Raw genomic sequence first — 25880 nt, forward strand, 5'->3', positions numbered from 1 at the left:
CTCTTCTCAGAATTTGCTAGCCAGTTAACAAATGATTGTGTTTATTGACAATTTCATACATCCGTACAAACGAAACGTTAAAACAGCCCCACCCCGTACAGCCGGGGAGGAGACAGGCGCCACAGTATAAAAGTTATAAATAAGGGGCTTTCAAAACTGGGATAGGACAAATCTGGACGTGGGCAGCAGTTGCCAGTGGCCTCAGACATGCAGAAGGGGACAAAGTGCCACAGGCCACAAGACCCCACCATGCAGGGTAGTGGCGCTTTCTCTAGAAGGGCAGGCTGGTATAAAGACCTCTAAAACCTGGTGGAGGTCAGGGCAGTGGGCCGGCTTCTAACCCCCACACTGCCAAGGGGCCCACCCCAAGTGGCTACCGTTCTTTGGGCTAGGAGTTTGGCTATGCGTGTGGTAGAAAAATGGGAACACATGGTTTGGGTATTCACATGGTTTGGGTGTACTTAACACTCAGGTTGAACCAACAAAGCTAAGCACCCATTAAACCTAGTTTCCTGCTAGCCTCTGCATTCAGAGCTGGGAAGTGGCGTTGAGGTTTCGACAGGTTTGTGTTATCTAAACCTGACGAAATGTCACTATTCTGCCTTCCCTGATGCAGAGGAAAGGAGGGCCCAGGCCCAAAGACATACTCACTCCAATTCTGCAACCACTTCACCACTTCTTCCAACATACAGCTTCTCTCTCTTTCCGCTACCCTCTAACCATTACCTTAACTCTATCCCTACCTCTGCCACCTACCTGTCCGGCTATTACTTTTCCAGTGGTCTCTTGCCCAGTGCCTTCATTCCACAATTTCCAGTGTCCAGTATTTCTGGGCACTCAACACTGCCTTTGAAAAGAGCCTCCTCCATGAGCCAGGTGACCCATAGGCCATCTCCAGTCAGCCTGGCTGTGGACACCAAGACTCCAGAACTTCAATTAGTGTATCCATCCCTTTTTGTGTTTCTGGATCAGAATTCCAATTAATCCAGGCTAGTGAAGCTGAGGCAAAAATGTGAGGACACCAGGTGCATACCAGCCAGGCAAGTGTTCTAAAATGAGCACTCAGCACTCAACTGTGCATATGATTTGTGTATGTGGTGTGTATGTGTGTGTGTGGGGGGGGCAAGGTTCTAGGAAGGTGGGCCAGTGCCCTGTAAACCATAAGGGTACTCCCAATACAGGTTTCTGATTGCGCATTGCCCAGGATGTAGGGAGAAAGTGGTCCCCAGGGATTCAACAGTCTGCTGGAGACCAGGGATAGAGAACAAGGAAGCCTAAGGGGCTGAGGAAAGTAGGCCAGGCTTTGCTGTCTGCCCAGCAGAGGGGTTTCACTGTCCTGCAGCAAAAATCCCACAACTAGCTCCACAAGGGGGAAAAGGGATGGGGGCAGAAAAACACTAGGGCTCTCTTGCAGGGAACATGGGATTGGAATGTGGGGGCTCAGTTTCTGATACCAACTCAAGTCTTCTAATGGCTGGGAATACCCTGGAGGCCAGGCAGCTGTCTCACTGCCAGGAGTTGGGGGGAAACTACCCCTGCTCTGGCAGGCAGGGGAGTGCAGCTGGTGTGGGAGTAGAGGTAAAGGTTTACAGTTGGCTTTAGGATACGAAATAGCACATTACCTTTCATCTCTACCCCAGAGTACCCTGTGTATGCTCCGCCCCTGGGAGCTCATCCCTGAAGAAACTTCAAATGGCTTCTAAGAAGAGAAGGCCAGCCCTTCCCGATGTCCCCAGGTGAGGCAGGCTGCCCTCCTACCCCTCACAGCACCAAGATGACATAGATTCAAGACTTGCCCTGCTGTGAGCCCCAGGCTGGGCTTTAGAGGCAGGAGTCCCAAGGAAGTGAGGCAAAGTCAGGGAAATAAATTAATAAATACAGGGGCCCCATGAGGGCGGCTGGGAAGGCTGCTTTGCCTCTCAACACTGATCACTGCTGTCCACTCCAGACATTCCCACCTTTTCTTGAGTGGAAGCAGGGCTACAGTTTGGAATGGAGAGCCTTTCTCTTGGGACAGGCTTCAGGAACTCAGAGTCTGCGCTCCATGCGCCGCTCCACAGCTCTTAGCAGTAGCTCAGAGTACTGCTCCAACAGGGCCTGCGTCTGCTCAGCCCCCACAGCCCCAGGGCTGCCACCTGGGCTGGACAGCACTGCCCCAGCCAGAGCCTCGAGCTCCTGTCGCACTGAAGAGAAGGTGTCTCTCAGGAGACGGGTGATGTGACTTTGTTCTGCCGAAGGTGTCTTACAGCTGGTCACCTGCAACAGGAACACTGAAAGTGAGCTGGAGAGCAGCAGACAGTGGAATATAGAAAAGGGGGCTCTGCCGGTGCCTTGCCCACCCAGTAGAAGGGACTGCCTAGGAGTTCTACACACAAGATCAGGATGGCCAGAGTCACTCTGATGGGTGGCCCAGATGAGGATCCCTCCAGACTACTAGAACCATTTACTTCTTGACAACTTTTCCCAACAACTCTCTTTCAAATGTGACAGTTACATTGTTTCTTATATCTAAGGTGCCCAAACCATTTTGGGATATAAAAAAAAAAAAAAGATAACAGCCATGAATTGGGATTTTCTTGAATAACTACATTATGACCCTGTTTCTCACCTAGAAATAACCAACAGATTCTGGGGCTGCGAGGCCTGGCCTGGCTTCTGACCCTCCCCTTTACAATGCTGGAATATCCTTGAGTGCTGCATCCAGTGTGCAGAAGCAGCTTTGTTGTTACTGTTTGTCAAGCACTGCCTCCAGTGGTTGCCCCACACTCACCACACGGTAGAGCTCCACTGCCTGGCGTACATTCCCCTGGAGCTCTGCCACGAGCTGTTCACACTGTTGCAGACTCAAGGCCAGTTCTGAAGGACAAACATCAGTGAGGCCCCTGCTTTTTCAGGCATCCCAACCCAGGGCTCTCAGAGCAGAGCTATAATCCCTACCAGCCGACAATCCCGGCCTCTTGCCCCACCTTCTTCCAACACCTTTCCCAACACCACACAAAGTTTAGAAGGAAAAGCCAGCCCTAACTCTAGCCCCAGAGCCAGCCCTAGTATCCAGACTAAAGGGTTCACTGGGTCACGGGGAGATCATGAAGGGTGGCAAGAGTGTCTCACCATCAGGGGTGTGACTTATGGACCAAGACAGGAGCAGACAGGACAAAAACGCCAAAGGCCAGGCACACAGAAATGGGACAGAGCCAGAAAGTAGCCAACAGAGACAGAAAGGATGGGCCAGGTGAGACTGGGGAGCGGTGCACACCTGAGTCCTGGCTCAGGGCTACCCCTGGCCTGCTGCTTTCCACAGGGTTACGAGTCTTCTCAGGGGACAGGGGCTGCAAGCTCTCAGGGCCTTGGAGAAGGTTGTTGACTGGCAGTTGCTGGGCACAGGGGTGGTTGGGTCCAGGATGAGCCTGGCACTCTGTCCTAGATTTATGAGTAGCACCCTCCCCTAAACAGGAGTGCTTTTCAACTGTAGTATGAGCCTTTCCTAGGCTCACCAAGGGGCCCGATTGTTCTGTTTCATTGTGGGCCAGGCCCTTGGATACAGGTGAGAATGTGGTCAGAGTAGGACGGTCGGGAAGTGGTTTGGGGATGTCCAGGACAAGGTGAGCCCTGCTAGGCAGAGCTAGTTTGTTGAATGGTGAGATTCGGATCGGTGCAGGAGCTTGAGGTTCAGTTGTCAGGCCTGGATTCTCGCCAACAGAAATACTACGCGCTAGCTTGGCCATAGAACTGGTGGTGTGGTTCTGGTAGGAGTGGGGCTGAGATGAGCAGCCGCCAGCTTGTGGCAAGGATCCTAAGCTGCCCTGGGTCTCTGCCTCCCGGAAGAGCAGTGGACGTGATGAAGGCACCTCATCTGCATTGGGGACAGGGACAGATGCAGGTCGCGTGGTGAGGAAAGTGCAAATGCTAGGCTCAGTCCCCCAGTTGCTACTCTCCCCTGGGCGTAATCACTAAGGGACATGCAGTGGCAAGCATGGTGACATGCCAGGGCCACATTAGACCCACCTTCCTCCAGCATGCCCACATACATGTCTCACATCCCCCACAACCTGTAGTTGAACTCAAGGTTCCTTACCCTGTGGTACCAAACTATGCACAGACTGGGCTTTCTGGAGTCCAGCTAATGGCCGGGTTGCAGCCATTTTCTTGGAGGCCCAGCTGTTGTCCACGTTGTTACGCCGTCGTGGCAACAGCACAGGAGCCACCTGCTTGGGGCCTGAGTTGCCAGAAGAGGGTTCCATTTCTGGGGGTGCTCCTGGAGGAGTGGCACCACTGCCTTTCAGCTGCTCACCAGACACCTGTGATACCTGGTCAGGTCTGGACATCAGGGCCAAGCCTGAGGAGGATAGGGATGGTTCCCTACAGGGAGAATGGGTTCAGAAGAAGGCCCAGAGAAGGCTCAGTGCTTTCCTCCCTGAGCTGGCCAGATGCTCTCACAGACAGAGATGCACCAGGAGAGGACAGGCACAAAGCAAGACAGAGTCTGCGTGAGACCACCTGCTTCAAATCTAGGAGTACAACGTCCCCTTCTGGAGAGATGTGAGGAAGGCTACATGCTGTGCCAGGTGCAGGAGCACCAGGTGAGCAGAGCCATGTGGGGTGGTCTGTACCTGAGTGGGGAGGTCTGCACTTGCAGAAGGAATCGTGATGAGATGCTCCGAGACTCTGTCCTCTCTAGCACCCGTGCTGGGCCCCCTGCAGGAGGCACAGAAACCGTGAACTGAGTCAACAGTTTAGTTCTTGCCCGAGGTCTTGCAGCCCCTACAAAGCAACCTAAGGCACTGCCTACTGGACCCTCCCACTCAGCTAGGGGAGAAGGGCAGATGTAGCTGACTGAAGGCTGGCCCACAGACCACACCTGGAGCAGTCCCATTGGCCAGAGTCTCAAAGTGCTGTTTTAGAAACTGTTCCTGATCCGGGGTACGAGGGCCGCCTTCCTGTAGCCCACAGAGGCCAGTGCCTCCCTCTTCTTCCTCCTCTTCATCACCCTCGGCTGGCTCTTCCAGGTCTGAGGAGATGCCATCCACACTTAGGGGCTCTGTGCTCTCAGAGTCTGGATGGGGGAGGGGAAAGTCATCACACTGTACCTATCGGTCACAGGTCTGCCTTCCCTGCTTCACCCCATTGTCTCTTCCTCATGGTACAGCCTTACCTTCATTAGGGTGTTCAGGGCTGGAAAGCCGGCTGCTGCTGTAATCCACAGAGCATGCACTGTCAGGACTGTGCTTTTCTGAGCCCCTGTTGCCTGGGTACATTCTTCCTAGGGATCCTCCAGTTGGAGCCTGCACCTGAAACGCACTGCTGGGAAGGCCAGCAAAGGAAGGAAAGACAGTGAGCAGGGGCCAGCAGCTCCACTCAGCTCCTGCCTGTGAACACGGCTAGGGAGGAGGTGGCCTGGAGGCCAACCATTGCCCACGTAAAAAAACTCAGAGGGAAAGAAAGTGTAAGGGCCGCAGAGCCCATGAGTTCTGGCCAGGGCACAACCCTTGCCTGGTATCCATGGTAGGGCTGTCACTGGGTTCCGGGTAGACAATACCATCTTCAATGGGTTCAGGCTCCAGATCTTGGGCAAAGACTCCTTCCTCTTGTGACAACAATTGGATAATGTGGGGGCAGGAGCAGGGTTGGGAGGTCTGAAGCCGAGGGGCCCTTTCATTCTGGAAACACACAAAGAAAGGGGTACTTGTGAGGATTGCTGGCATGAGAAGAAGGTGTTGGTGAACAGCAGTGCTGCGGAAGCAGAGTGTTGTAGCTCTGGGGACAGGAAGCAGGAGGCCAGGCTGGGCTCAGCTGGGATACTAAGCCTCTGGAAGAGCTGTTTTGGCACTCAGACTGCCAGGCTCTTGCTACTCAACACCAAGAGTCCTCCCCAAAGCTCCCTGTACCTCTCGGCCCACCCCACTCACAATACAGCCCAGTCAGTTCTACTACAACTGAATTTCAGATGAGCCACCTGCCACAGAGACTTCCTGTCTCTGTGTCTTCTGTGCACAGAAGTACCCAAGCGCAGGCCCCGGCTGTTAGCACAGGACTGGCTGAGGCTTCCTGAGACCTCTAGAGAGCTGGGAGAAAGATAGCTCACCTGACTGACACATGACAGCTCAGGGGCCTGTGGACCATGCTTCCCAGGACCAGCTGGGGACACAGCCAGTGAGTCCTGGCTAGGGCCTCGAGGGCTCGGGGCTAAGGTCTCTAGCTGTCTCAAGTCCAACATGGAGCGAACACTGAGCTCCACACCTGGCTGAGCCCAGCGCCCTCTTCTTTTAGGTCCTGTGTTAGCTACAGGAGCTGGGTCCAGGAACTCCATGGTGTCCTGTGCCTGGTGGTTGTGGTGAAAAAGGAGTACTAATTAGAATTATATTATCAGCAAACATATGTACATATTGTCGGCATGAATGACACCCTCTGTGCATTAGCTCATTTTATCTTTACAGTCATTTTATAGAGTAGGTAGCATGATTATCCCAGGTCTTACACACGAAGGAAACAGAAGCACAGTGGATTTCTGTGACTAGCCCGAGTCCATGTGGGACCTTAAGTGGCATGCAAGCGAGGTTATCTCTATTCTAGACCTCACAATAGGAACCTCTTTAGTTTCTGCCTTTATCTGGTGTCTTACCATCTAGAGCTAGGACTCTTAAATAATTCTGTTCTCTGAAGCTACCCAACAGAACCCAGAGTCCCATCTTAGCACTAAGGCCAAACCAACAATGAGGGACTGAGACCCTGACGAGGCCACTCTGTGCGGCTGCTACCAACAACACAGAGTGCTAGACTCAAAAGTCCAACTTGGGACATGTGAGGGTTGGGCTGCTTTGGGGCTTGCTGAAAATGTCTCTCCTTCTCTGGCACTCTGAAATATCCACGCAGCAACAGGTATTCCTGCAGCCTTTCCCTCTGACTGCTCTGCACTAACTTCCTCATTGGGGTCTTCAGAGCTAGAGTTCCCTAGGTTTCTCCTTGCTGGAGCCTTGCTCTCCCTAGGCTATTGCTCTAACATGTGACTCACACCATTACTCCTCACTGCTCTTTGTTGCTGCTGTGGTTTGGTTTGGATTAAGCACAGTGTGGTGGCAAGGCCTTTCTTCTCAGCACTCAGAGCTAAGGCCCCGTGCATCTCCCTGAGTTCCAGGTCAGCCAGGGCTGCACAGTAAGACTCTGTCTTGAATGGTACTTCTCCCAGGCTCCTGGCAGGTGAGGAGGTGGGCCCTCCTCTAGTGGAGGCAACCTCATCTGATACAAGAAGGAAAAACCGATGCTTGCTCCCTTACCCCTGACTAGACCAGCTGCCTGACCTCAGTGATAAGGCCTTCCTTGGAAACAGGAATGGTGCATGTGGGCAGGTCCTTACCCAATGCCTCACGAGGGCACAAAGGGTTCCGTTGCTACTCCCTCACGTCTAATAATCTTAGAAGCACATTTCAGTGATGGCAACTTACCCGACTCATTTCCCAGTGGGACAGGCTTCGGAGCAAGGCTGGACTAGAGCCTGAGGTAGACAGAAATAGGCAGTCAGAAGGTGTGTTTCCTCCCTGCCCATCTCTGGAACCAGGAGCCCAGAACATCCCCATCCCCCATGTGATCACTGTGATGGCCCAGCCTCCTTATCCCATGGTCCCATATTAGATGGGCTAACCTAGCCACCACAGCAGCTAGTGCCTGTCTGCCTTACCCCTAAGTGCCACAAACCTAGTTCTTTCTTGGTGCTCTTGCTAAGGATGGGCAGAGCTGGCAGTTCTTCTTCTTCAGTACCCTCATCTTCTCCCTCCTTGTCACTGTCTGAGGAAAGAGCTGGTCCAGAAGGGGGTACCACTGGAGCATGGTGCCTGAGTCCAAGACAAGAAGGTCAGAAGAGAAGACTCACTGGGCAAGAAGGCAACATTGATAGGCTTGTGCATGCAAAGGAAGGCCTTGGGATTATTGGAGATGCTGAACAGTACATTCCACATGAGGAGGTGCAGGGAGAGCACACACCCTGTGCACAACCGTGAGCAGAGCCCATTTCTGGCCCACTTACTGCTTGGCTCCAGAAGCCCTCTGGGGAGAGGTTGGTCCTTGCTGCTTGATCCCTCGCTGGCGCTGCCGCAGTTCAGCCAGGCGCTGCCTCATGCTGATGGTCATCTCAGAGCTCAGACGCCAGACAAAGATGCAGCTAGGGTGGAGCCACAGCGCTGAGTGAGGGGCAGGGAAGGACTCTGCGGGTAGCAGCATCATTTATCCCTACTTCCCATGAATTGGCAAGGCGATCCAAGCCACCCTCCACTGCCAGGTCAGGCCCCACCAAGAAATGTCCCTCTTCAGACCTACTTCCCAGAGACACCAGGAGAGAAAATGAGAGGAGGGACAGGTGGCACAGAGAAAAATTGTCTCAGGGGAGTTGGCTTCTGCTCACCTGTCCCCTGACACAGAGATGAGATGTTTGCAATCGTTACTAAATTTCATGCCAGTGACAATCTCTGTAAAGAGTAAAGTATATGGTCTATGAACTGCCACAAAGACCTAATTGAATTCCTGCCTCCTCCAGCTGCAGGGGTGGGCACTGGCTGCAGGAGAGGGAGTCAGGTTCTATCCTCACATAGGCACTTTGTGCTCTGAGTCTGGATGTGGGGGAAGGGAAAGGTACCAATCATACTGTCCCCTTCTGCCACAGGGCTCTCTACTCTTGCTTCAGTCAGGTGATGCCTCCCAGGGTAGGGCAGAGTTGTGGTGTGGCAACAGACAAGGGAAGAAAGTACAATTCCAAACAGGGAGGTGGCTGCTACACTCACCTGAGTGGCCAAACATGGTGGCCACACACTCGCCTGAGGAGAAGTCAAAAATGGAGAGATTCTTATCGGAACAGCTAGTGGCAATGTAGATCCCTGAGGGGTCTGTCTGCACCTGGGGACACAGCAAGAGTAGGGGATCACCACCCCTCCTCACTTAGCACCGTCCCCAAGCTGCCCAATGGCAGGGCAGGCAGCAGGCTCTGCTAGTCCCACTGGGGTGCTCACCTTAATGAGAGTGCCATCTTCACCCTGTGACCCTTTAAACAGCTTTTTCTGCTTTCCGCTGCTAATGTTAAAGATCCTGAAAAGGAAGGCACGTGTTCACAGCAGCCTGAGGACCAGAGCCCAGGCTATAAGTGGCAGCAAATGGGAGTTCCCATTGTCCTGGGAGCTCGCTTGCACTCTCAGGCGAGGCAGAGTACACTGCTGCCTCAAAGAGGCTTGAAAGCCTGGACAGAAAAGCAGATTTGAGACTGAGCTGCACGAAGGACTGTGGTCCAAAAGTCTGACAAGAGGAGGCCGGAAAAATAGCTCAGAGGGTAAAGGCATTTGCTGCCTGGACTGATGGCTAAGTCTGACCTCCAGAACCCATGTCCTGGTAAGAGACAAACCACTCCTGAAAGTAGTCCTGACCCCCACGGGCTCACTCCTCTTACCACAAAATAAACAAAGTGAAAATGAATTTGTAAAGAAGTCTGAGAAGGGAACGCCCACCCACCGAATATTCCGGTCTTGGCAGCCGATGGCCGTGTACTTCCAGCTGGGCTCCACGTCCATGTCATAGAGAGTTGTCTTCCGTACCACGTGGTGCGTTCGTGTAAATTGTACTCCTTCTCCAGACTGCAAATGCATCACAGCTCACAGGGCTCACTTCTCTCTTCACCTCCCGTAGCCTGAACCCCTGTTCCCACCCCTGCCCTGCTGGGGACATCCAGTGCCCTTACCTTCTGTGCAGTTCGGAAGTAAATGCTCTTGTCTGCACCACAGCTAATCATTCGCACTTGCCCATCACTGGCTGTAGGGGACAGGGAACTGGCTGCTTCCGCCATATGAAGGCAGCCTTTCTCCTGCCTTCCCTTATTTTCCCCAATGGAGCTACTCTACATGGTGGACCAACCAAATAAAACAGAGTGCATCCCACAAAACCCATGCACCCCCTCCTCAGCCCTCAGTCTGGCTCAGGGTCCCCTAGACTGAAAGTCTATATTTCACCTGTCTTCCTACCTAGCCTCATGACTCCCGGGTACCTCCCAATCCTTCCCAGCAGACTCTTCTCATAAATGTAGGTGGTAGGTAGAGGGATGAATAGCTTCAATTGCCCAGTCCCCACCTGCAAACTTGACAGCAGTGATGGAAGATGAATGCTCGTCCAGTGTCTGCTGTAGACTATATTCCCGGCCAGCATCCAGCACGTGGATCAGACGGTCCCGGCTTGCCGATGCTAGCAGTTTCAAACCTGGGGTTGGAAGAACCTTATCAGTTCACATTAAGCTGGCCCTTAACAGTGCCTGGTAAAGAGCCCCAAGTGGACAGAGCCTCATATCCCTAAAGCCACATGAACCACAGAACAGGGACAGAGCTCTTACAATCCTGGAAACACCAAGTGATCTGAATGAATCTAGGACCCAAGATTATCAGAAGCCAAGGCAGGTAAGGTAAGGTAGCACTGGCAGGACAGGAGGGGCTGTGCCAGAGCTAGACCCTGCTGGGGCATGGGCTAGGCCTTACCTGTGTCTGGCTTAGAGTACTCCAGGCACAAGATCTCAGAGTCGTGGGCCTCCACTTTCAGCATCTCACTCAAGGACTGCAGTTCATGTATCCTACAAATAAGAGACATCATTGCCTGGCTGCGAGAGGAAAGACCTCCTCCTTCTGTTACATCCTCTCCCCACCTTTAAACAAACATTTTTAAGCTTTAAGAAAAAGTTCAAACACTGAAGGTGTTCTATATCCCCTTGCCCAGTTCTTACCTAGCATACATAACAACAGCACATGTCAGAGCCAGGCATTTACATACTGTTAAGTAGGTATATTATTAACATGCCATTATTTGTCCGTATGTCCTGGATTCAGGATCTTAAAGAATGCAAACGGCATTTAGCTACCACTGCTCTTTAGTTTCCTGTAGTCTGTGGTAGTCTCTCCATCCCTCCTTACCTGCCATGTCCTCGACACTTTTGAAGAACACTGACAATTATTCTCTTGTATGTACCTCATTTGAGCCTCTCACAAGTGAACTGAGTTATATGCATTTTTTTAAAAAACACCACAGAAACAATATTATGTCCTTCTTAGAACCCCTTATCTTGAGCTTCCTCATGCGGATGTGTGACTGATAGCTGTGCCTATGTCTGCGATGGCTTTTTCTGAGCTCACCACTGTAAGCTCATTCTTTCATTTTACAGAATAAATATTTTGTTTCTAAGCTTTGGGGGGAGACAAGCCCTCCTAAGACGCTGCTCTTGAGGACCTAACTACCACAGTCACCATGAGAGGCAGTCAGTACCTAGCTCAGAACTTGGCCTTACCTAAGTGTCCCCATGCGGTCTCCCGAGGCCAGGTGCTGCCCATTGGGACTAATACACACGGACCGGATGCCCACTCGGGGGTCCATCAGCGACCCATCAGCTTTGTCTCCTCCAGGCAGCTCAGTGTCCAACAAAGCCTGAGTGTTCCCATCCACATAGATGATCTTAATGAGATCCTGGTGGGAGAGGAGAAAGGAGACAGCTCAGACAGTACCAGCAGGATGGCTGCAAGCACAGAGGGATGCTGGGTAAAATCAACCCTTGGCTCAGAGAGTCCAGCCAAATAAAAGCTGAATGATCAAGATTCGGGGAGCCAGTTCCTGAAAACAAGGTCAAAATCTATAAGCATGGGGGCATAAGTATGAAACGGGAGGCTCACATTGCTGAGGATGTTGCGGTGCAGGGTAGAGCCATGTACCCCAGAGCTCTCTGTGTTCCACAGGCGGATGGTGTTGTCTGAGGAGCAAGTAATAAAGGAACTGGGGGGAAGACAGGCCTGGTGACTGTCCTTGATCTCAGGGTAGACCTGAAGGGACAGAGGGAGAGAATTAGACTTCCGCTTTAGGGGGCATTTTTGTCTACTCAGGAAGAAGGAAAGAGGAATGGCATCCAAGGTAGAGTGCTAAGACTTAGCTATTGTCTGACATTTAGTAAGGAAACGAGACATTACTGTTATATATGCACATAGTAAGGAAAAGCCCGAGATCCCAGCTCCTCCTGTGTGCCATAATCTCTCAATTACGTTATTTCATTTCATTGTTAGAACAATTGGGAAAATCTGATACATCATTTTACAGTTAAGGGATCTGAAGCTTAGTCAGGTTTAGTGACTCGTCCAAGATTCCTGTGCCGAGGATAAGGCAAAGACTCAGGCTAGGCAGAGACACACAAGAAGAAGGCTGAGGTGCATGGGCACCAACATTCACACTGGAGCTCTAGAGCTACAGCAGGGAAGCCACTGAGAGCCGAGGGGCAGGACCCTAGGGCTGTGCTTGGTGTTCTCTGCTTTCTATTCTCACAGTGGAATTTCCGCAAACCCATCCCACGTACCTCCACACTCCAGACACAGGAGGAGTGATACAGAGCGGAGTACACCTTCCCCACTTTCTTGGGGTCCCTCACATCCCAAACATAGATGCTGTGGTCGTTGTATACACAAGATAGCCACTGATTAGTTGGATCGAAGGTCAAGGCAATGGTGTCTGGGTACCTTGCATTGACCCCTCCAGAAAAGAGGCGACTGTGGGAGAGAGGACAGGAAGTTACCACAAAGGAAGGAATGGAGCACAGGACACTGTCTCCAGTCCTACAGATTTGGAAGTAGAACTGAGATTTCAAAAGCAGTCCCTAGAGATCCAATCCAGGAGCTCACCCAACCCCAGCTGCTGGGCAGAGTGTTTTCCAGAGAATGCTAACAAATTCATAGACCACCAATACCAGACAAGGCAATTCTGTGGTTACAATGGAGCACAACAAAATCTACATGGCTCTATGAGTATTTCTGCACAGAGATCAAAACAAGACTATAATACATACCACAAAAATAGGGTTTGTAATATAGCTCAGTGGTAGAGCACTTATCTAACAAGCAAGGCTCTGGGTACTATCTCCAGGACCTCAAAATCTCCTCCTCCTCTTCCTCCCCCTCTTCTTCTTCTTCCTCTTCTTCCTCCTCCCCATCTTTTACTGAGGACACTTGCCAAACCATAAAAATGACCACACATCACCCTTTTCCTTCTAGCATGATTGGTGACTTTGTCTTTCTGTGTCTTTACCATAGCACACTTTCTTTCTGGTGCTGACAGATTATCAAGAGGCCAACCAGAAGGAAGACTCCAATCCCTTGAGTCATTCTTAAAACCACCTAAGATGCGCCCAGGTTTTATTACAGCCCTCCCCACACTCACTCACTGAGACAGTCCATGGTCCTCTGTGCTATTTAATCTCCCCGATTCTGACAACTACCAAGAAACCCAGGTTTCTGCCTACAAAGGGGATCTTTGGGCATTGCGCACTCTTCATTCTGCTCCATGAAGTAGTGACTGAAGCTTTGACTGGACAGTGGGCCCCGTATGGCTCACCTGGCCTCAGTGATGCTGGCAATGTCTGTTCCAAGGGCATGGGGTCTGGGTAGGGTGCTGAGGAAGTGCAGGTTGGAAGGGTTGAAAAGGCGCACAGTGCCATCAGCACAGCCACAGAAGATGTATTCTTGGCTGACAGAGATGCAGTGGGCCACAGTGGTCTGTGGGCAGAGCAGCTCAGTAAGTAAGGGCCACTTCCCATTTAGCTTGGCTTAATCCTTCCCAAGCCCTCAGCAACACTCACTCACAAAAGGAGAGCCAGGCCAAAGTCAGGCCAACCCCTCAGGTGTCATCTAGAAATGCCCTCCCTCCAGCAGCATATGGTCAGAGGGCCTGTAGCCCTGCAGACTTGGGAGGTGGGGTAGAAATCAAGGCCATCTCAGAGGGACCAAGATTGGAAGGTAGAAAAACCCCAAGAGGAGAAAGCAACAGCTTGAGAAGAGAAGGCCTAGAAGCACTTACTGTGAAGCTGTCTGTGTTCTGAGCAGAAGAGGAAAGCAGGGAAGAGAGGTGAGAAAGAGCAAGAGGAGCTGGTTATGCAGATCACTGCAGCAAGCGCCCTGTGTCTTCTCCTGCAGTCCCCTTCAGCATGCATAAAGGCCCAGCCTGGCTCTACAGCCCCAAGGCCAGTTCTCCCCTGACTTGAGATAAGGCCAGACCCTGTTCTGGAGCCAGAGTTTCTTACCCTTAGCTCCACCCATTTGTCCAGAAGCCTGCGATCGCTGAACTCGCACAGCAGCCCCGACGACGTGATACAGAAAGTGCTGTCAGCCTTTTTCCCTCGGCCACAGGCCACATCAGTGAACAGGTTGTTCCTCAGCTCCCCCAGCAGCCCTGAGCGGCCCAGCAGGGGCACAGTGGCATTCACCTGTGGAGACACACCACTACAGCCATCTAGCCTTGGAAATGAGGGCCTCAGAGAAAGGGCAAGCATGTGTTCTTTGAGACGCCTCAGCTCAGGCAGGTCAGGTCCATGAAGAACCTGTGACTGTTAAACAAGCCAAAGGTAACTAGCTGGGGCACTGTTCAGGGTTGGTCGTCTCCGTCCTCACCTTTGAGGTCTTACTGTCATCCAGGTACCAGAATTTGATGTGCCGGTTGCCTGCAGTGACAAAGTAGCTGCAGTCTTCAGAAAAGGACACTGCGGTTACCCGACTAGATACTTTGTTGGAGGCCACTACGATGTTTTTCTAGAGGGGAAGCCAGAGGAAGAATCAAAGCTCTGCCTGTTGGGGATAAGAAGGTATCCGAGAACAGACAAGCTCTGCCTGCTGGGGTAAGAAGGTATCTGAGAATGGACAAGAGCTAGCAATAATTTCTGCTTCAAAAAAAAAAAAACAAACAAACAAACCAGCCCCCAAATAAAAACAAATACAAACAAACAAACAAACCAACAACAGAAAGAGAGGAAAAACAACACTCTTCCTTTCTGGTATTTAATGGTCAGAAAACAAAACAATAACAACAAAAACCCAACCTCTTTTCTAAAGGAATTCAAAGGTTTAATTCCTTAGATGTGCAGGAAAAGCCTCTACCACACCCTTGTTCCTCAGGTGCTATTTTGTACTTCAAATACTGTTCAAGGAAGAGCTGGAGACAGTGAAGGAAACGAGGTTGCTCAGGTCAGCAGTCCCCCCCTCCCCCACATGGGAACCCTCATGAGGACCCTAAGGCTGTCACCAGCCTACTCACCTTCCAGGCCCACACGTTGACAATCATGTCATGCTGGTAGCCCACAGACACAATGTACTTGGCACTTGGGGAGAAAGCCACACAAGCCACACCATACTTATGCTCCTGTAGCTCTGCCACCTGGCTACGTTCAGCCACATCCCAAACCCGCACGGCAGGCATGTGCCCACTCTGCAGGGAGGCAAAACCGCACGTGAGAACTGTGGAAGGTGTTATGTGTAGCCTCCTTAGTCTCTCACCTCCCCAGCTTTAAACACTGTTCCTCCAGTGTTCAACAGGGGAGAGCAAGATAAAGGCATAGAAAAAGGATCTGAGGACACCAGTGTCAGCAGAGGCTAGCCCTTGCCTCTGTCTGGTCATAGAAAAAGGATCTGAGGACACCAGTGTCAGCAGAGGCTAGCCCTTGCCTCTGTCTGGTCAAAGTTCCTTGAACGGTTCTAGTAAGCAGCAGCAGGCATCTACCCTGACTGCCTCGTGTGCCCAGCAGGGGGCATCTGAAGATAGGAATATTTTAGGATGGTGGTTTTCAAAATGTGTCCTTAACTACCCCACATTGTTAGAAGCTCTGGGGGAAAGGAGGCAAGAGATGACTTCAGCGTGTAAAGCATTTGACATAACCTTCATGACCCCTCCCCCACATAAATAAATTAATTAATATTTCTTGTTTTGGTTTTACTTTTTTTTTTTTTTTTTTGATTTTTTTGAGACAGGGTTTCTCTGTACAGCCCTGGCTGTCCTGGAACTCACTTTGTAGACCAGGCTGGCCTCGAGCTCAGAAATCGGCCTGCCTCTGCCTCCCAAGTGCTGGGATTAAAGGCATGCGTCACCACTGTCGGGCTTCGGGCTTCGTTTTACTTTTAAAAGAAGGTTATAGAATCAAACAACTTTGGGGTAGGAGCCTAGCTGTGAGCACTTTGAAAAGCCCTCCCAGGGAGCCGGATCACACTAAAGCTTAAGAACAGCTATCTGGACAAAGCAGAAACCAGGGTATCAATCTCTGAAGCCAAAGTGACAGCACCCTAGCCAGAACACAGGACTGTGGCTTTGGTTGAAGGCAGGGTGTCCATAAGCCACAATATTGCCACCCTGTTCTTCACTTACCTCTCCAGTGACCAAGTACTTGCCATCAGGGGAGAAGGCAAGGGCAGTAATGGTTTTCCTACAAGAGACGGGGCAAGTTTGGTTGACCCTAGACTGTGCCCCCTTCCCCAACCTCCCTTCCTCCATCCTTCATGCATATTTCCCAAAGGCAAGGCCAACAAACTCAAGAGTGTATGTGCACGTCCCTGTCTGGCCGCAGGGCCTCAGGCCCCCGCCACAGTCACCCCCAGCCCCTGAGGCCAGGCCCACGCACCTGGAGCTGTTGAGGATGTGGTGCTGTTTGTGCTTCCGGGGATTGAAGAGGACGACCACACACCTGAGGAGATGAGCGAGATGTCACACTGAACCATAGCTTCCTCGGGAGCCCACTGAGACTTCTGGTCACCCAGCAGAGGGAACAGGTCGGAGTCTCCACCCAAAAGGGCCTATTATCAGATTCCTGTAGTAAAAAGGCTCTCCACCAGAAGCCTAGTCACCAGGACCCTGACTGTCAGTCCCATCTCTGATCATACTCCTAAAGGGCAGCAGAGACAGCGCCTCCCCCCAGCCTTTGAACATATCCCAAGGAATGAATAAAAGATGGAAGAGTTAGTGTGATTTGATCAGCTCAGGCCTCAGCTTGCAACTGATTCTCAGCCTTGGACCCACATGTCCTAATCACTGTTAGAGATGGTATGCTTCTACCTACTGAGTAAGAAAGAACACACGGGCTATGCTAGGGGCTCGAACTGCAAGGAGGCCTAAGCTGGAGGTGGAGGGAGCAGAGAGAGCTTGGGAGGACCTTGGGAATGACTTGGAAAGGCTACAGAGCCTCCAACTGAGCCAAAGGACCCCTAGCTTCAGGGCCTAAGCAGGGCTTTCTGGCCACTAGAGCAAGACAAGTAAAGGTTTGTCCTAGTTCACAAAAAAGGGCTGAGCAACTTTTCCTCGAAGGCAACAGGCATCCAGTTGGGATTGAATCCAGACAGGCTGTCCCAAGCAGCTCTGGCGAGGGAAGCTGAATGGCCAGAATCAGCAGCAGTAAGCTACAGGTCAAGGGCCAGACAGTGCTCGCGGCAGGCTCTGTGGTGATGAGCAGGCGCCAGGCCTGTTGTCCGGCTGCCTAACCTCTTACCAGTAGAACAGCAGACAAGAGCAAGCCTGGAGGCTGCCATACCATAGAGTGGAAGAAGAAAGAGCACAGACTGCAGTGGAAACTAGGTAGAGGTCCATATTGATAATACGTACTTAGCATCTCAGGCTCAGTAAACGAATCCAATATACAGAGCCCACATATTCCCTGGGGACACTAGACTTCTGATGGGACCAAACACATCCGGAACTTCCTGCTGACCAACAGACTTCAAGTCTTAGGTCTCATCACCACTAAACTGCCCTGCCCGACCAGTCGCTCCTCAGTGGTTTTCTTCCTCTTACCCCCATCCCCACTCTTTCCTGGTCCCTTTGCCCCATTCCTTTCTCTTTTCTTTTCTTTTTTTTTTGTTTTGTTTTGTTTTGTTTTCGAGACAGGGTTTCTCTGTGTAGCCGTGGCTGTCACTTTGTAGACCAGGCTGGCCTCGAACTCAGAAATCCGCCTGCCTCTGTCTCCCAAGTGCTGGGATTAAAGGCGTGTGCCACAACTGCCCGGCTCTAATTTCACTTCTTACCTCAAGTTCTGATCTCCCGAATTTCCCTTTAAAATGCCACGGTCAGGAGGGTCTTAGATATGACAAAAGCCATGTTTAGGGGCATACCTGTCATATCAGCATTTGGTAGGCTGAAGAATGAAGTCTTGATTCTTCAAATATGCAATGTACAATATATTGAGTTCAAAGCAAGACTGAGCTACAAAGTAAAACCTTGCCCCAAACATGAAACATGACTAAAGCAAGGGCTCTGGAAACCTTGTATCCTGTCACTTCTGAACAGTCTATGAAAGCATACATGAAAATACACATCACTTACAATTCAAAGGCTGCTTACTATGTGCAGAATAATATCCTCTAGGCCTGCCATCATCTACTTAGAACCCACAGAGTTTTCTGTGGCTGCTGTTTTCTGAACCTTCTCTCAATCTGTGTTGACCTGTGACGAGCCCTCCTCAGGTTGAGCTCTAGTAAAGGCGGCTGGCTGGTCTGACCTTAGGGGCCACTAGCTTCCTGACTAGAAACGGATGAACAAGGGCAAAGGGCTTCCACTCTCTGCGACAGACTTCCTCTAACTGCATTGGTGACACAATGACACCAGCTATGGTCTAAATGCAGAACAACTTGATGTTGTGGTCCCTGCCTGTGAGTGTTCCCTGAAGTCTGTCACCCTAAAGCAGCACAGTGGCCTTTAACTTGTTCTGGTGGCACACACATATAATGTGTGGAGGCAGGAGCGCCAGGAGTTCAGTCATTTTCAGCTACATAGTGGATGTGAGGTCAGCCTGGGCTGTATACAATCCTGTTACAAACAAAACAAGAAAACCTTTCAAGTCTTCATGGAATACAATTTCTTATGTTTCCTCCATCTCCTAAGTTCAAGTTCACACAACACTCTGTGTGTGTGTGTGTGTGTGTGTGTGTGTGTGTGTGAATGTGTATATGAGTGTGCGTTGTGTGTGTGTGTATGAGTATATGTGTAAGTGTATATGTGTGAGTGTGTATGTGTGTGTGTGTATGAGTATATGTGTGAGTGTGTACGTGTGTGTGTGTGTGTGTGTGTGTGTGTGTTTGTGTGTGTATACACAATGCAGGCAGAAAGATGACTGGCTACAGGTAGATGAGCAAGCCCTATTCCACCTCCTTTTCCTCCCCTTGTCTCATGCCAGGAAATTCTCTGGCATGGATGGCAGGGATGGAAATACACAGGGTAAGGCCTTTAAACTTTTTACCCAGATTTATTCAGACTGGAAACCAAACCCTCAGAGAGAAAAAGCACATATGTATTTCTCTATGAAGAGCTGTGCCCATGTCCTTCCAAGTAAACAAGAGGGCCTACAAGCAAAGTAGTCATCTAGGGAGAGGAGGGTGGGACACAGCTGGCATCAGGCATTGGCCCTTCACTTACAATGTCCTTGCCCAGCAGGGTAAGCCCTTGCAGCAATATTACTGAAATCATCAACAAAGACTGCTGGGTTGGGCTGGCGCAACAGGCTGACTCTTGTAACTTAGAACTTGAGGGCACAGAGACATTGCTCATCTTTACAGAGGGAGGGCAGGGCCTCAGTCCCTTAGGGCCTCAGTTTAGGAGAGTCATGCTGTGGGACACCAGCGCCAGGAAGGGCCAAGCCCTCTGCATTCCCATCCCTGCACAGGCCCAGGCTTGCTTCCTTCTCACAGGAGCCATCGCCTAACACTCTCCAGCCTCCAGAGTCAAAGCCAAAGGAGAGTCAGGAGCCAGGAGTAGAGCGGCAAACACGTGGGCAGGCCCTGGAGGGTCAACCGAAACAATGTGTCTTCAGATTTCCTTCAGGCTACAGTGAAATCAGAAGGGCCACAGGGAGGCGCAGTGAAAGTCCCTCCATGACTCAATGCCAGCCTCTACTCCTTTATTAACTGTCACTTCTCACATCCTTTACTGCACTTTACCACCATGGCCAACTCCTTCTCCAAAGCATGTAGCAACTTACCATCTTTACATAATATGCTTTGAGAGGAGTGCCTAGCACGACAGACAGATCTAACTCAGCAGAGATTCTATTTTTGTGTGTTGTTTACTGTTAAGTCCCCAGCTCCAGGAAGACTGGTACTCGAGAGTTTTGGAAGGTATAAATAAAGCTTTAAGTCATTAATAAACCGAGCATGTGTGGTGGTACATGCCTATATTCTCAACACTCAGAACGTGGGGCAGGAGGATCAGAAGTTTAAGGGCTACATAGTGAGTTTGAGGCCAGTGTGGAATACATGAGAGCTTGAGGGGGAAGGGAGGGAGGGAGGGAGGGAGGGAGGGAGGGAGGGAGGGAGGGAGGGAGAGGGAGAGAGAGAGAGAAAGAGAGAGAGAGAGAGAGAGAGAGAGAGAGAGAGAGAGAGAGAGAGAGAGAGAAAGAAAGAAAGAAAGAAAGGAAGGAAGAAAGAAAGAAAGAAACTAAATCACTAACTATAAGACCTCCAAGCTCAGCTGGAAACCCTGAGAGCTATGATTTAGAGCTGCAGGGCAGGCCCATGGGTCCCCCATGTTACAGCCATAACTCCCTCCCTGATGCCCAAGGGCAATGCACTGGGAGGAAGATGAAGATCACTGTGGTCAGGTAGGTCTGTCTGCTAATATACTATCTGGCCTTGAACTTGTTGCTTTACCTCGGTCTCCTCCTCCTCCTCCTCCTCCGTAAAGCAGAAGGAGCATCACAGAGTCTCTCAGAGCCCTGTGCACACACCGACAGCACGGTGTTCACTGTGTTTTTACTGTCTACTTCCCAGGCTTTCCTAGAACCGCACTAACATACCCTTGGGCATGTCTATGAGTATCCAAAATGGTTTAACTGAGTAGGGCAGATGCCACAAAACAACAAGCTGAGGTCCTGAGTTGAATAATAATAAGAAGAAAGGAAGCTGAGCAGGAGTTTCGTGTCTCTGATGCAATGTGCACAGCTGCCTCACCCCTGGCACTGTGACTTCCCAGCCACGGTGGGCTTCTGCTTCAACCAAAATACGCCCAAAATAAGCTTCCTTCTTTAAAAAAAAAAAGATTTATTTATTATTATACATAAGTTCACTGTAGCTGACTTCAGATGTACCAGAAGAGGGTATCAGATCTCATTATGGGTGGTTGTAAGCCACCATGTAGTTGTGGGATTTGAACTCAGGACCTTCAGAAGAGCAGTCAGTGCCCTTACCCACTGAGCCATATCACCAGCCCAAACTTCCTTCTTTCTTTCTTTATTTTTATTTTCATTTTTTATTTTTTAATTTTTGGCTTTTTCAAGACAGGGTTTCTCTGTATAGCTGTCCTGGAACTCACTCTGTAGACCAGGCTGGCCTCAAACTCAGAAATCCGCCTGCCTCTGCCTCCCAAGTGCTGGGATTAAAGGTGTGTGTCACCACCGCCCGGAAGCTTCCTTTTTTAAACTGCTTTTATCAGGGATTCTGTCACAGCAACAAGAAGAGTAGCTGTTGTTGTCACTGTTCTATGGTGGTGAAGAGACACATGACCAAGGCTACTTTTATAAAAGAAAGCATTTCATTGGGGCTTGTTTACAGCTTTAGAGGTCCATCATCATAGCACTGGGGAAGTAGCTGAGAGCTACATCCTGACCCACAGGCAGAAAGAGACTGGGCCTCAAAGTCCACCCAAAGTGACATACAGCCTCCAACTAAGCCACGCCTCCTAATCATTTCCAACAGTTCCACTCCCTGGTGGCTAAGCATTCAAACATATGAGGCTATGGAAGCCATTCTTATTCAAAGCACCACAGTAACTAAGGAAGCAAACTGGGATAAGGGGTTGTTATGATGAAACTTAAATGGTTCAAAAGGTCTTTGGAACTGGTCAGCCTGAGGAATGTGGAAGAGTGTATGGAGCTGTAGGCTAGAGAAGCCCTGGTTTGCTGTAAGCAGAGCTTATTAGACCAGTCTGGTGGGAGTTTGGAAGATCAAACCACTGAGAATATGGCGGTCATGGCCTAGCTCATGAGGTTTCAAGGGGTACGAAGACTGTCTCAGAAACTGGGCTACACTATTTGTGCTATATTTTGGCAAAGAATCTTGCATCATTTTGCTCAAATCCTGAGAATTTGATTGCACCTGAATTCAAAAGTAATGGACTAGTTTGTCTTGCAGAAGAATAGTCTTAGTCAAGACACACTAATACTAATAAGACAGGCGTGTCAAGTTTACTGCTCACTGCTCTGATCCAGACCTGCAATGAGAGGAAAGCAAGTGAGGCAGAAAGAAAGGTGCAGGGGGGAAAAAGAATGTAAAAGAGTTTAAGTTGTGAATGCAGAGAAAGCAGCTAAAATGGTTACAGAATGTCCTGCTGTGCGGTGAACACTAGCAAAGGAACCCGAGGGAAAGACCTCGCCTACTAAAGGACCAGTAACAGTGCAGGTAATGGAAATGTTTTCCCAGGATGAGCCTCAGGCACACAGAGGATGCTGCAGCTATGGTGGGAGGCCCGGGCAAGCTACCTCTCACACTAGTAGAGGAACCTGGCAGCATGGTCCCTCTGGTCTTGGGTGTGCAGGCATGAACAAAAGATGCAAAGGTGAGTGGGAACGGGAGGCTTCCACCAAGGCTCCAGAAAGCCACTAATGCAAGCAATGTGTGGCAGTGCTAGGGTCCTGAAGAGACCACTGCGTGACACTGGGAAAAATGAAACCTAAATTCCAATGAACAGCCTAGGATATTAGGGATGCTAAGGCTACCAGACATGGAGTGAAGGTGACCCAACAGAATCTATGTGCACTGCAGGGGCAGAGCTCAAGAGACAAGCTGCCCAAGCGACTCCATCAGAGGCCCATGTGCTGAGGCCCACATGCCAGGGCCCTGCAGGGCTTGGTGTTTGCACTCCTGGGCTTTGGTCCTGCTGGGAGGTCTATACTTTCTCTGCTCCCATTCTTCCCTTTTGCAACAGGAATATTTGTTCTGAGCCCTATTATATTAGAAATATGGAAATTGTTTTATTTTAAAGGGCTCATAGTTAAGAGACTGTCTTGAGTCTAACAATGTACTTTGAATTTCTGAAGAATTTCTGAATATTAAAACTGTTAAAGACTGAGAGATGGACTAAATGTATTTTTGAAATCTGAGATGAAAACGAGATTGGAGGTGTGGTGGTGGATGTTCCGAAATGATGTGTTTCAGTGATAAGATGATTAAGAGGTCGAGTTGTGATGGTTTATCTTGTCAACTTGACAGGTTTAGAATCACCATGGTAACAGGCAATGACCGCTCCTTAGAGTGACTATGGGGATGTTTTCAAAAAGGTTTAATTAAGGAGAGGAAGCGTTCCCTGAATGTAAATGGTACCATCTCATGGGCTTGAGCCCCAGACTAAAGGAGAAAATGAGTCACTGCCAGCATCCATCTCTCTGTGTGTCCCGCCACCCCTGTCACCACAGCCTCCTCTCTGTTTTGAACTATACTCTCAGATATGAGCCAAAACAGACCCAGACATTGCCTTGCCGGGTATTTTATTTTAGCAATGACAGAGGTAGTTACTTGGCAATCTTCTGGAAGGGTACCAAGAAAAGGCCACCAGGAGGTTAGCTTTTGTGACAGGAAGCTCCTGTGTACAGCATACCACACAACACTTTCTACAAACCAATGAGTTCTAGTGTTACCAGAAGCTGAATTATAGACTAGGATGCCCGTTTGCTTCCAAAACAAGAATCTTATAGCTTTAATTATTCTAAGAGAGAAAGAGGCTAATGTGTTAACTGGAGAATCCCTGGTTGTTGTCCTCTTGAGGTACCTAGAATTCAATGCCTTCCAAATAGCCCTCTTAGGTTATTGCCTATGTGACCCAGTAATGTCTGTTTATGGGATATTTACAATCCCCTCCTCAAAAACATGGGAAAACATGTTTTGTTTTGTTTTGTTTTTGATTCTTCGAGACAGGGTTTCTCTGTATAGCCCTGGCTGTCCTGGAACTCACTCTGTAGACCAGGCTGGCCTCAAACTCAGAAATCCGCCTGCCTCTGCCTCCCAAGTGCTGGGATTAAAGGCGAGCGCCACCACGCCTGGCTTGGGAAAACATGTTTTTAAGACATGAAAAAAGGTTAAATGTGGACAGAGCCATCTCTCCAGCAATTCCACAGGCATTTCTCTCCCCAACAAGAGGCAAGATTTAAAAACATAACAATGTTTACTGAGCTCCCAGCTTCTCACTCACTCTAGATTAGCCACTAGCTGACTGGTTCCTCTCATGAAATACCTCCTCTATTCCTTAGAGGCTCTGCACTTGACATGTCCTCCATGTGGAACACGTCAGCATCAAAGCTCACACACTGCTATCTTCTGTCATGCTAGTATCAGTTCAGGTACTCCCCATGGAGCCCTGACCACACAATTAATTTTCTCATTTTATTTTTTAATTTTATGCATGTGAACATTTGCATAAATGCATATGCACCACATGCCTACTTGGAGCCTGCAGGCGCCAGATGAGGGCACTGGATTCCCTGGAACTGGAAGTAGAGACGGTTGTGAGCCATTATGCAGGTGCTAGGAACAAAACCCAGGTCTTTTACAAGAGCAGCAAGTGCTGTTAAGCACTGAGCCATCTCTCCAGCACCCCAACCACCTGTTCTAACACTAGCATCCTCTTAAGCTCCTGGTTCCTTATGTAGTGTCTCTCCCATCTCCCTGACTGTTCAGAGCACTTACACTCTCTGATCCTCCCTTGCTCACTAATTTGTTTGCACACTTATGGCCTTCTCACACTCCTTGCTCCTAAACTTCACAATATGAGTGACCAGTCTCTCCTGTTTACTGCTATATCCCTGGTGTCTAAGCATGACTAAGCGGAGCAGGCTGTTTAATAAACTGATGACCAAATGAACAAATAAGTCAGTTAGCAAACTGTTACGGGAAGAACTAAAAGCCCTGACTTGATGTTAGAACAGGCTGCTGGTGAGTACATGTTTCTGTATACGATTCCATCGGGTAACAAGGATCTAGTTCTCAGGCTGTTTGATAATGCTGGGATCCCAGCATAAATTCCAATAAGGGCACACTCAGGAAAGGAGTTTTCCTCTTTTCACCACTGAAAAAGCAAGGCACTTCCTCTTACTGCTAGAAAGGTCCAGTCTCTTCGCACTCCCTACCCCAGTGGTTGAAAAGCAGCTCTGTTCAGAGCTCTCACCAAGGTACGCTGCCAGTGCATGCAGGGTCGAGGTGTGGGAGGGCAAGGCCAACCAGCCCAAGGAGACAAAGGAACTATGGAGCCAGCTGGGGGCGGGGGAGGACCAGCTCAACTAAGAGGGTTCAACCAAACTAGGTCTCTCAAAGAGAGGACATGAGGATTGCATTGGCACCCTGAGGTAAGGGGTGTGATGGGTAATATTGCCAATTAGACAAGATATAATCATAATCTATAATCTATAGGAGACAAGATCTATAATCGTGTAGGAGACAAAACTCTATAGATGTCTGGGAGGGAGTTTCTAAACTGGGTTAGCTGGCATTGTCAGCAGTACCATTCTGTTGGCTGGGGCGGAACAAACAGAAAGGAGAGAGCAAGCTGAGCACCAGCACCACCGCTGCCTCCCAAGCATGGGTGCCGTGTGCCTGGCGGCCTCCCATGGGCGCCGTGTGCCTGGCGGCCTCCCATGGGCGCCGTGTGCCTGGCGGCCTCCCATGGGCGCCGTGTGCCTGGCGGCCTCCCATGGGCGCCGTGTGCCTGGCGGCCTCCCATGGGCGCCGTGTGCTTGCTGCCTCCCATGGGTGCCGTGTGCCTGGCGGCCTCCCATGGGCGCCGTGTGCTTGCTGCCTCCCATGGGTGCCGTGTGCCTGGCGGCCTCCCATGGGCGCCGTGTGCCTGGCGGCCTCCCATGGGCGCCGTGTGCTTGCTGCCTCCCATGGGCGCCGTGTGCCTGGCGGCCTCCCATGGGCGCCGTGTGCCTGGCGGCCTCCCATGGGCGCCGTGTGCCTTGCTGCCTCCCATGGGCCCCGTGTGCCTGGCGGCCTCCCATGGGCCCCGTGTGCCTGGCGGCCTCCCATGGGCCCCGTGTGCCTGGCGGCCTCCCATGGGCCCCGTGTGCCTGGCGGCCTCCCATGGGCCCCGTGTGCCTGGCGGCCTCCCATGGG

The 25880-nt window shown here is 50.5% G+C and overlaps 1 protein-coding gene across 6 annotated transcripts in view; it reads right to left on the minus strand.

Moving 5' to 3' along the window:
• Positions 1-24: 24 nt before the first annotated feature.
• The window catches only part of Mapkbp1 (mitogen-activated protein kinase binding protein 1), a 55813-nt gene continuing 29957 nt past the window's right edge, over positions 25-25880 (minus strand). For 3 of the 6 annotated variants that reach the window (XM_085834547.1, XM_029474035.2, XM_029474034.2), the window contains 29 exons: positions 16424-16486; positions 16171-16228; positions 15070-15240; positions 14430-14567; positions 14063-14245; positions 13840-13857; positions 13378-13538; positions 12347-12536; positions 11676-11822; positions 11297-11472; positions 10497-10588; positions 10099-10224; positions 9713-9783; positions 9487-9608; positions 8994-9069; positions 8769-8880; positions 8393-8456; positions 8018-8152; positions 7690-7826; positions 7440-7489; positions 6083-6319; positions 5491-5657; positions 5153-5301; positions 4859-5053; positions 4611-4695; positions 4076-4359; positions 3257-3853; positions 2771-2856; positions 25-2256 (listed from right to left, as the gene is read on the minus strand). In XM_085834547.1, the coding sequence (XP_085690673.1) occupies positions 2029-2256; positions 2771-2856; positions 3257-3853; positions 4076-4359; positions 4611-4695; positions 4859-5053; positions 5153-5301; positions 5491-5657; positions 6083-6319; positions 7440-7489; positions 7690-7826; positions 8018-8152; positions 8393-8456; positions 8769-8880; positions 8994-9069; positions 9487-9608; positions 9713-9783; positions 10099-10224; positions 10497-10588; positions 11297-11472; positions 11676-11822; positions 12347-12536; positions 13378-13538; positions 13840-13857; positions 14063-14245; positions 14430-14567; positions 15070-15240; positions 16171-16228; positions 16424-16486 (4318 nt within the window). In that variant the 3' untranslated portion in view covers positions 25-2028. The remainder of the gene's footprint in view (positions 2257-2770; positions 2857-3256; positions 3854-4075; positions 4360-4610; positions 4696-4858; positions 5054-5152; positions 5302-5490; positions 5658-6082; positions 6320-7439; positions 7490-7689; positions 7827-8017; positions 8153-8392; positions 8457-8768; positions 8881-8993; positions 9070-9486; positions 9609-9712; positions 9784-10098; positions 10225-10496; positions 10589-11296; positions 11473-11675; positions 11823-12346; positions 12537-13377; positions 13539-13839; positions 13858-14062; positions 14246-14429; positions 14568-15069; positions 15241-16170; positions 16229-16423; positions 16487-25880) is intronic. The other 3 variants (XM_029474036.2, XM_029474037.2, XM_021152522.3) reach the window with 3 other exon arrangements.

The sequence above is a fragment of the Mus caroli genome, unplaced genomic scaffold (assembly GCF_978045245.1).
Source record: "Mus caroli unplaced genomic scaffold, Mus_caroli_1 scaffold_2, whole genome shotgun sequence".
NCBI lineage: Eukaryota > Metazoa > Chordata > Mammalia > Rodentia > Muridae > Mus > Mus caroli.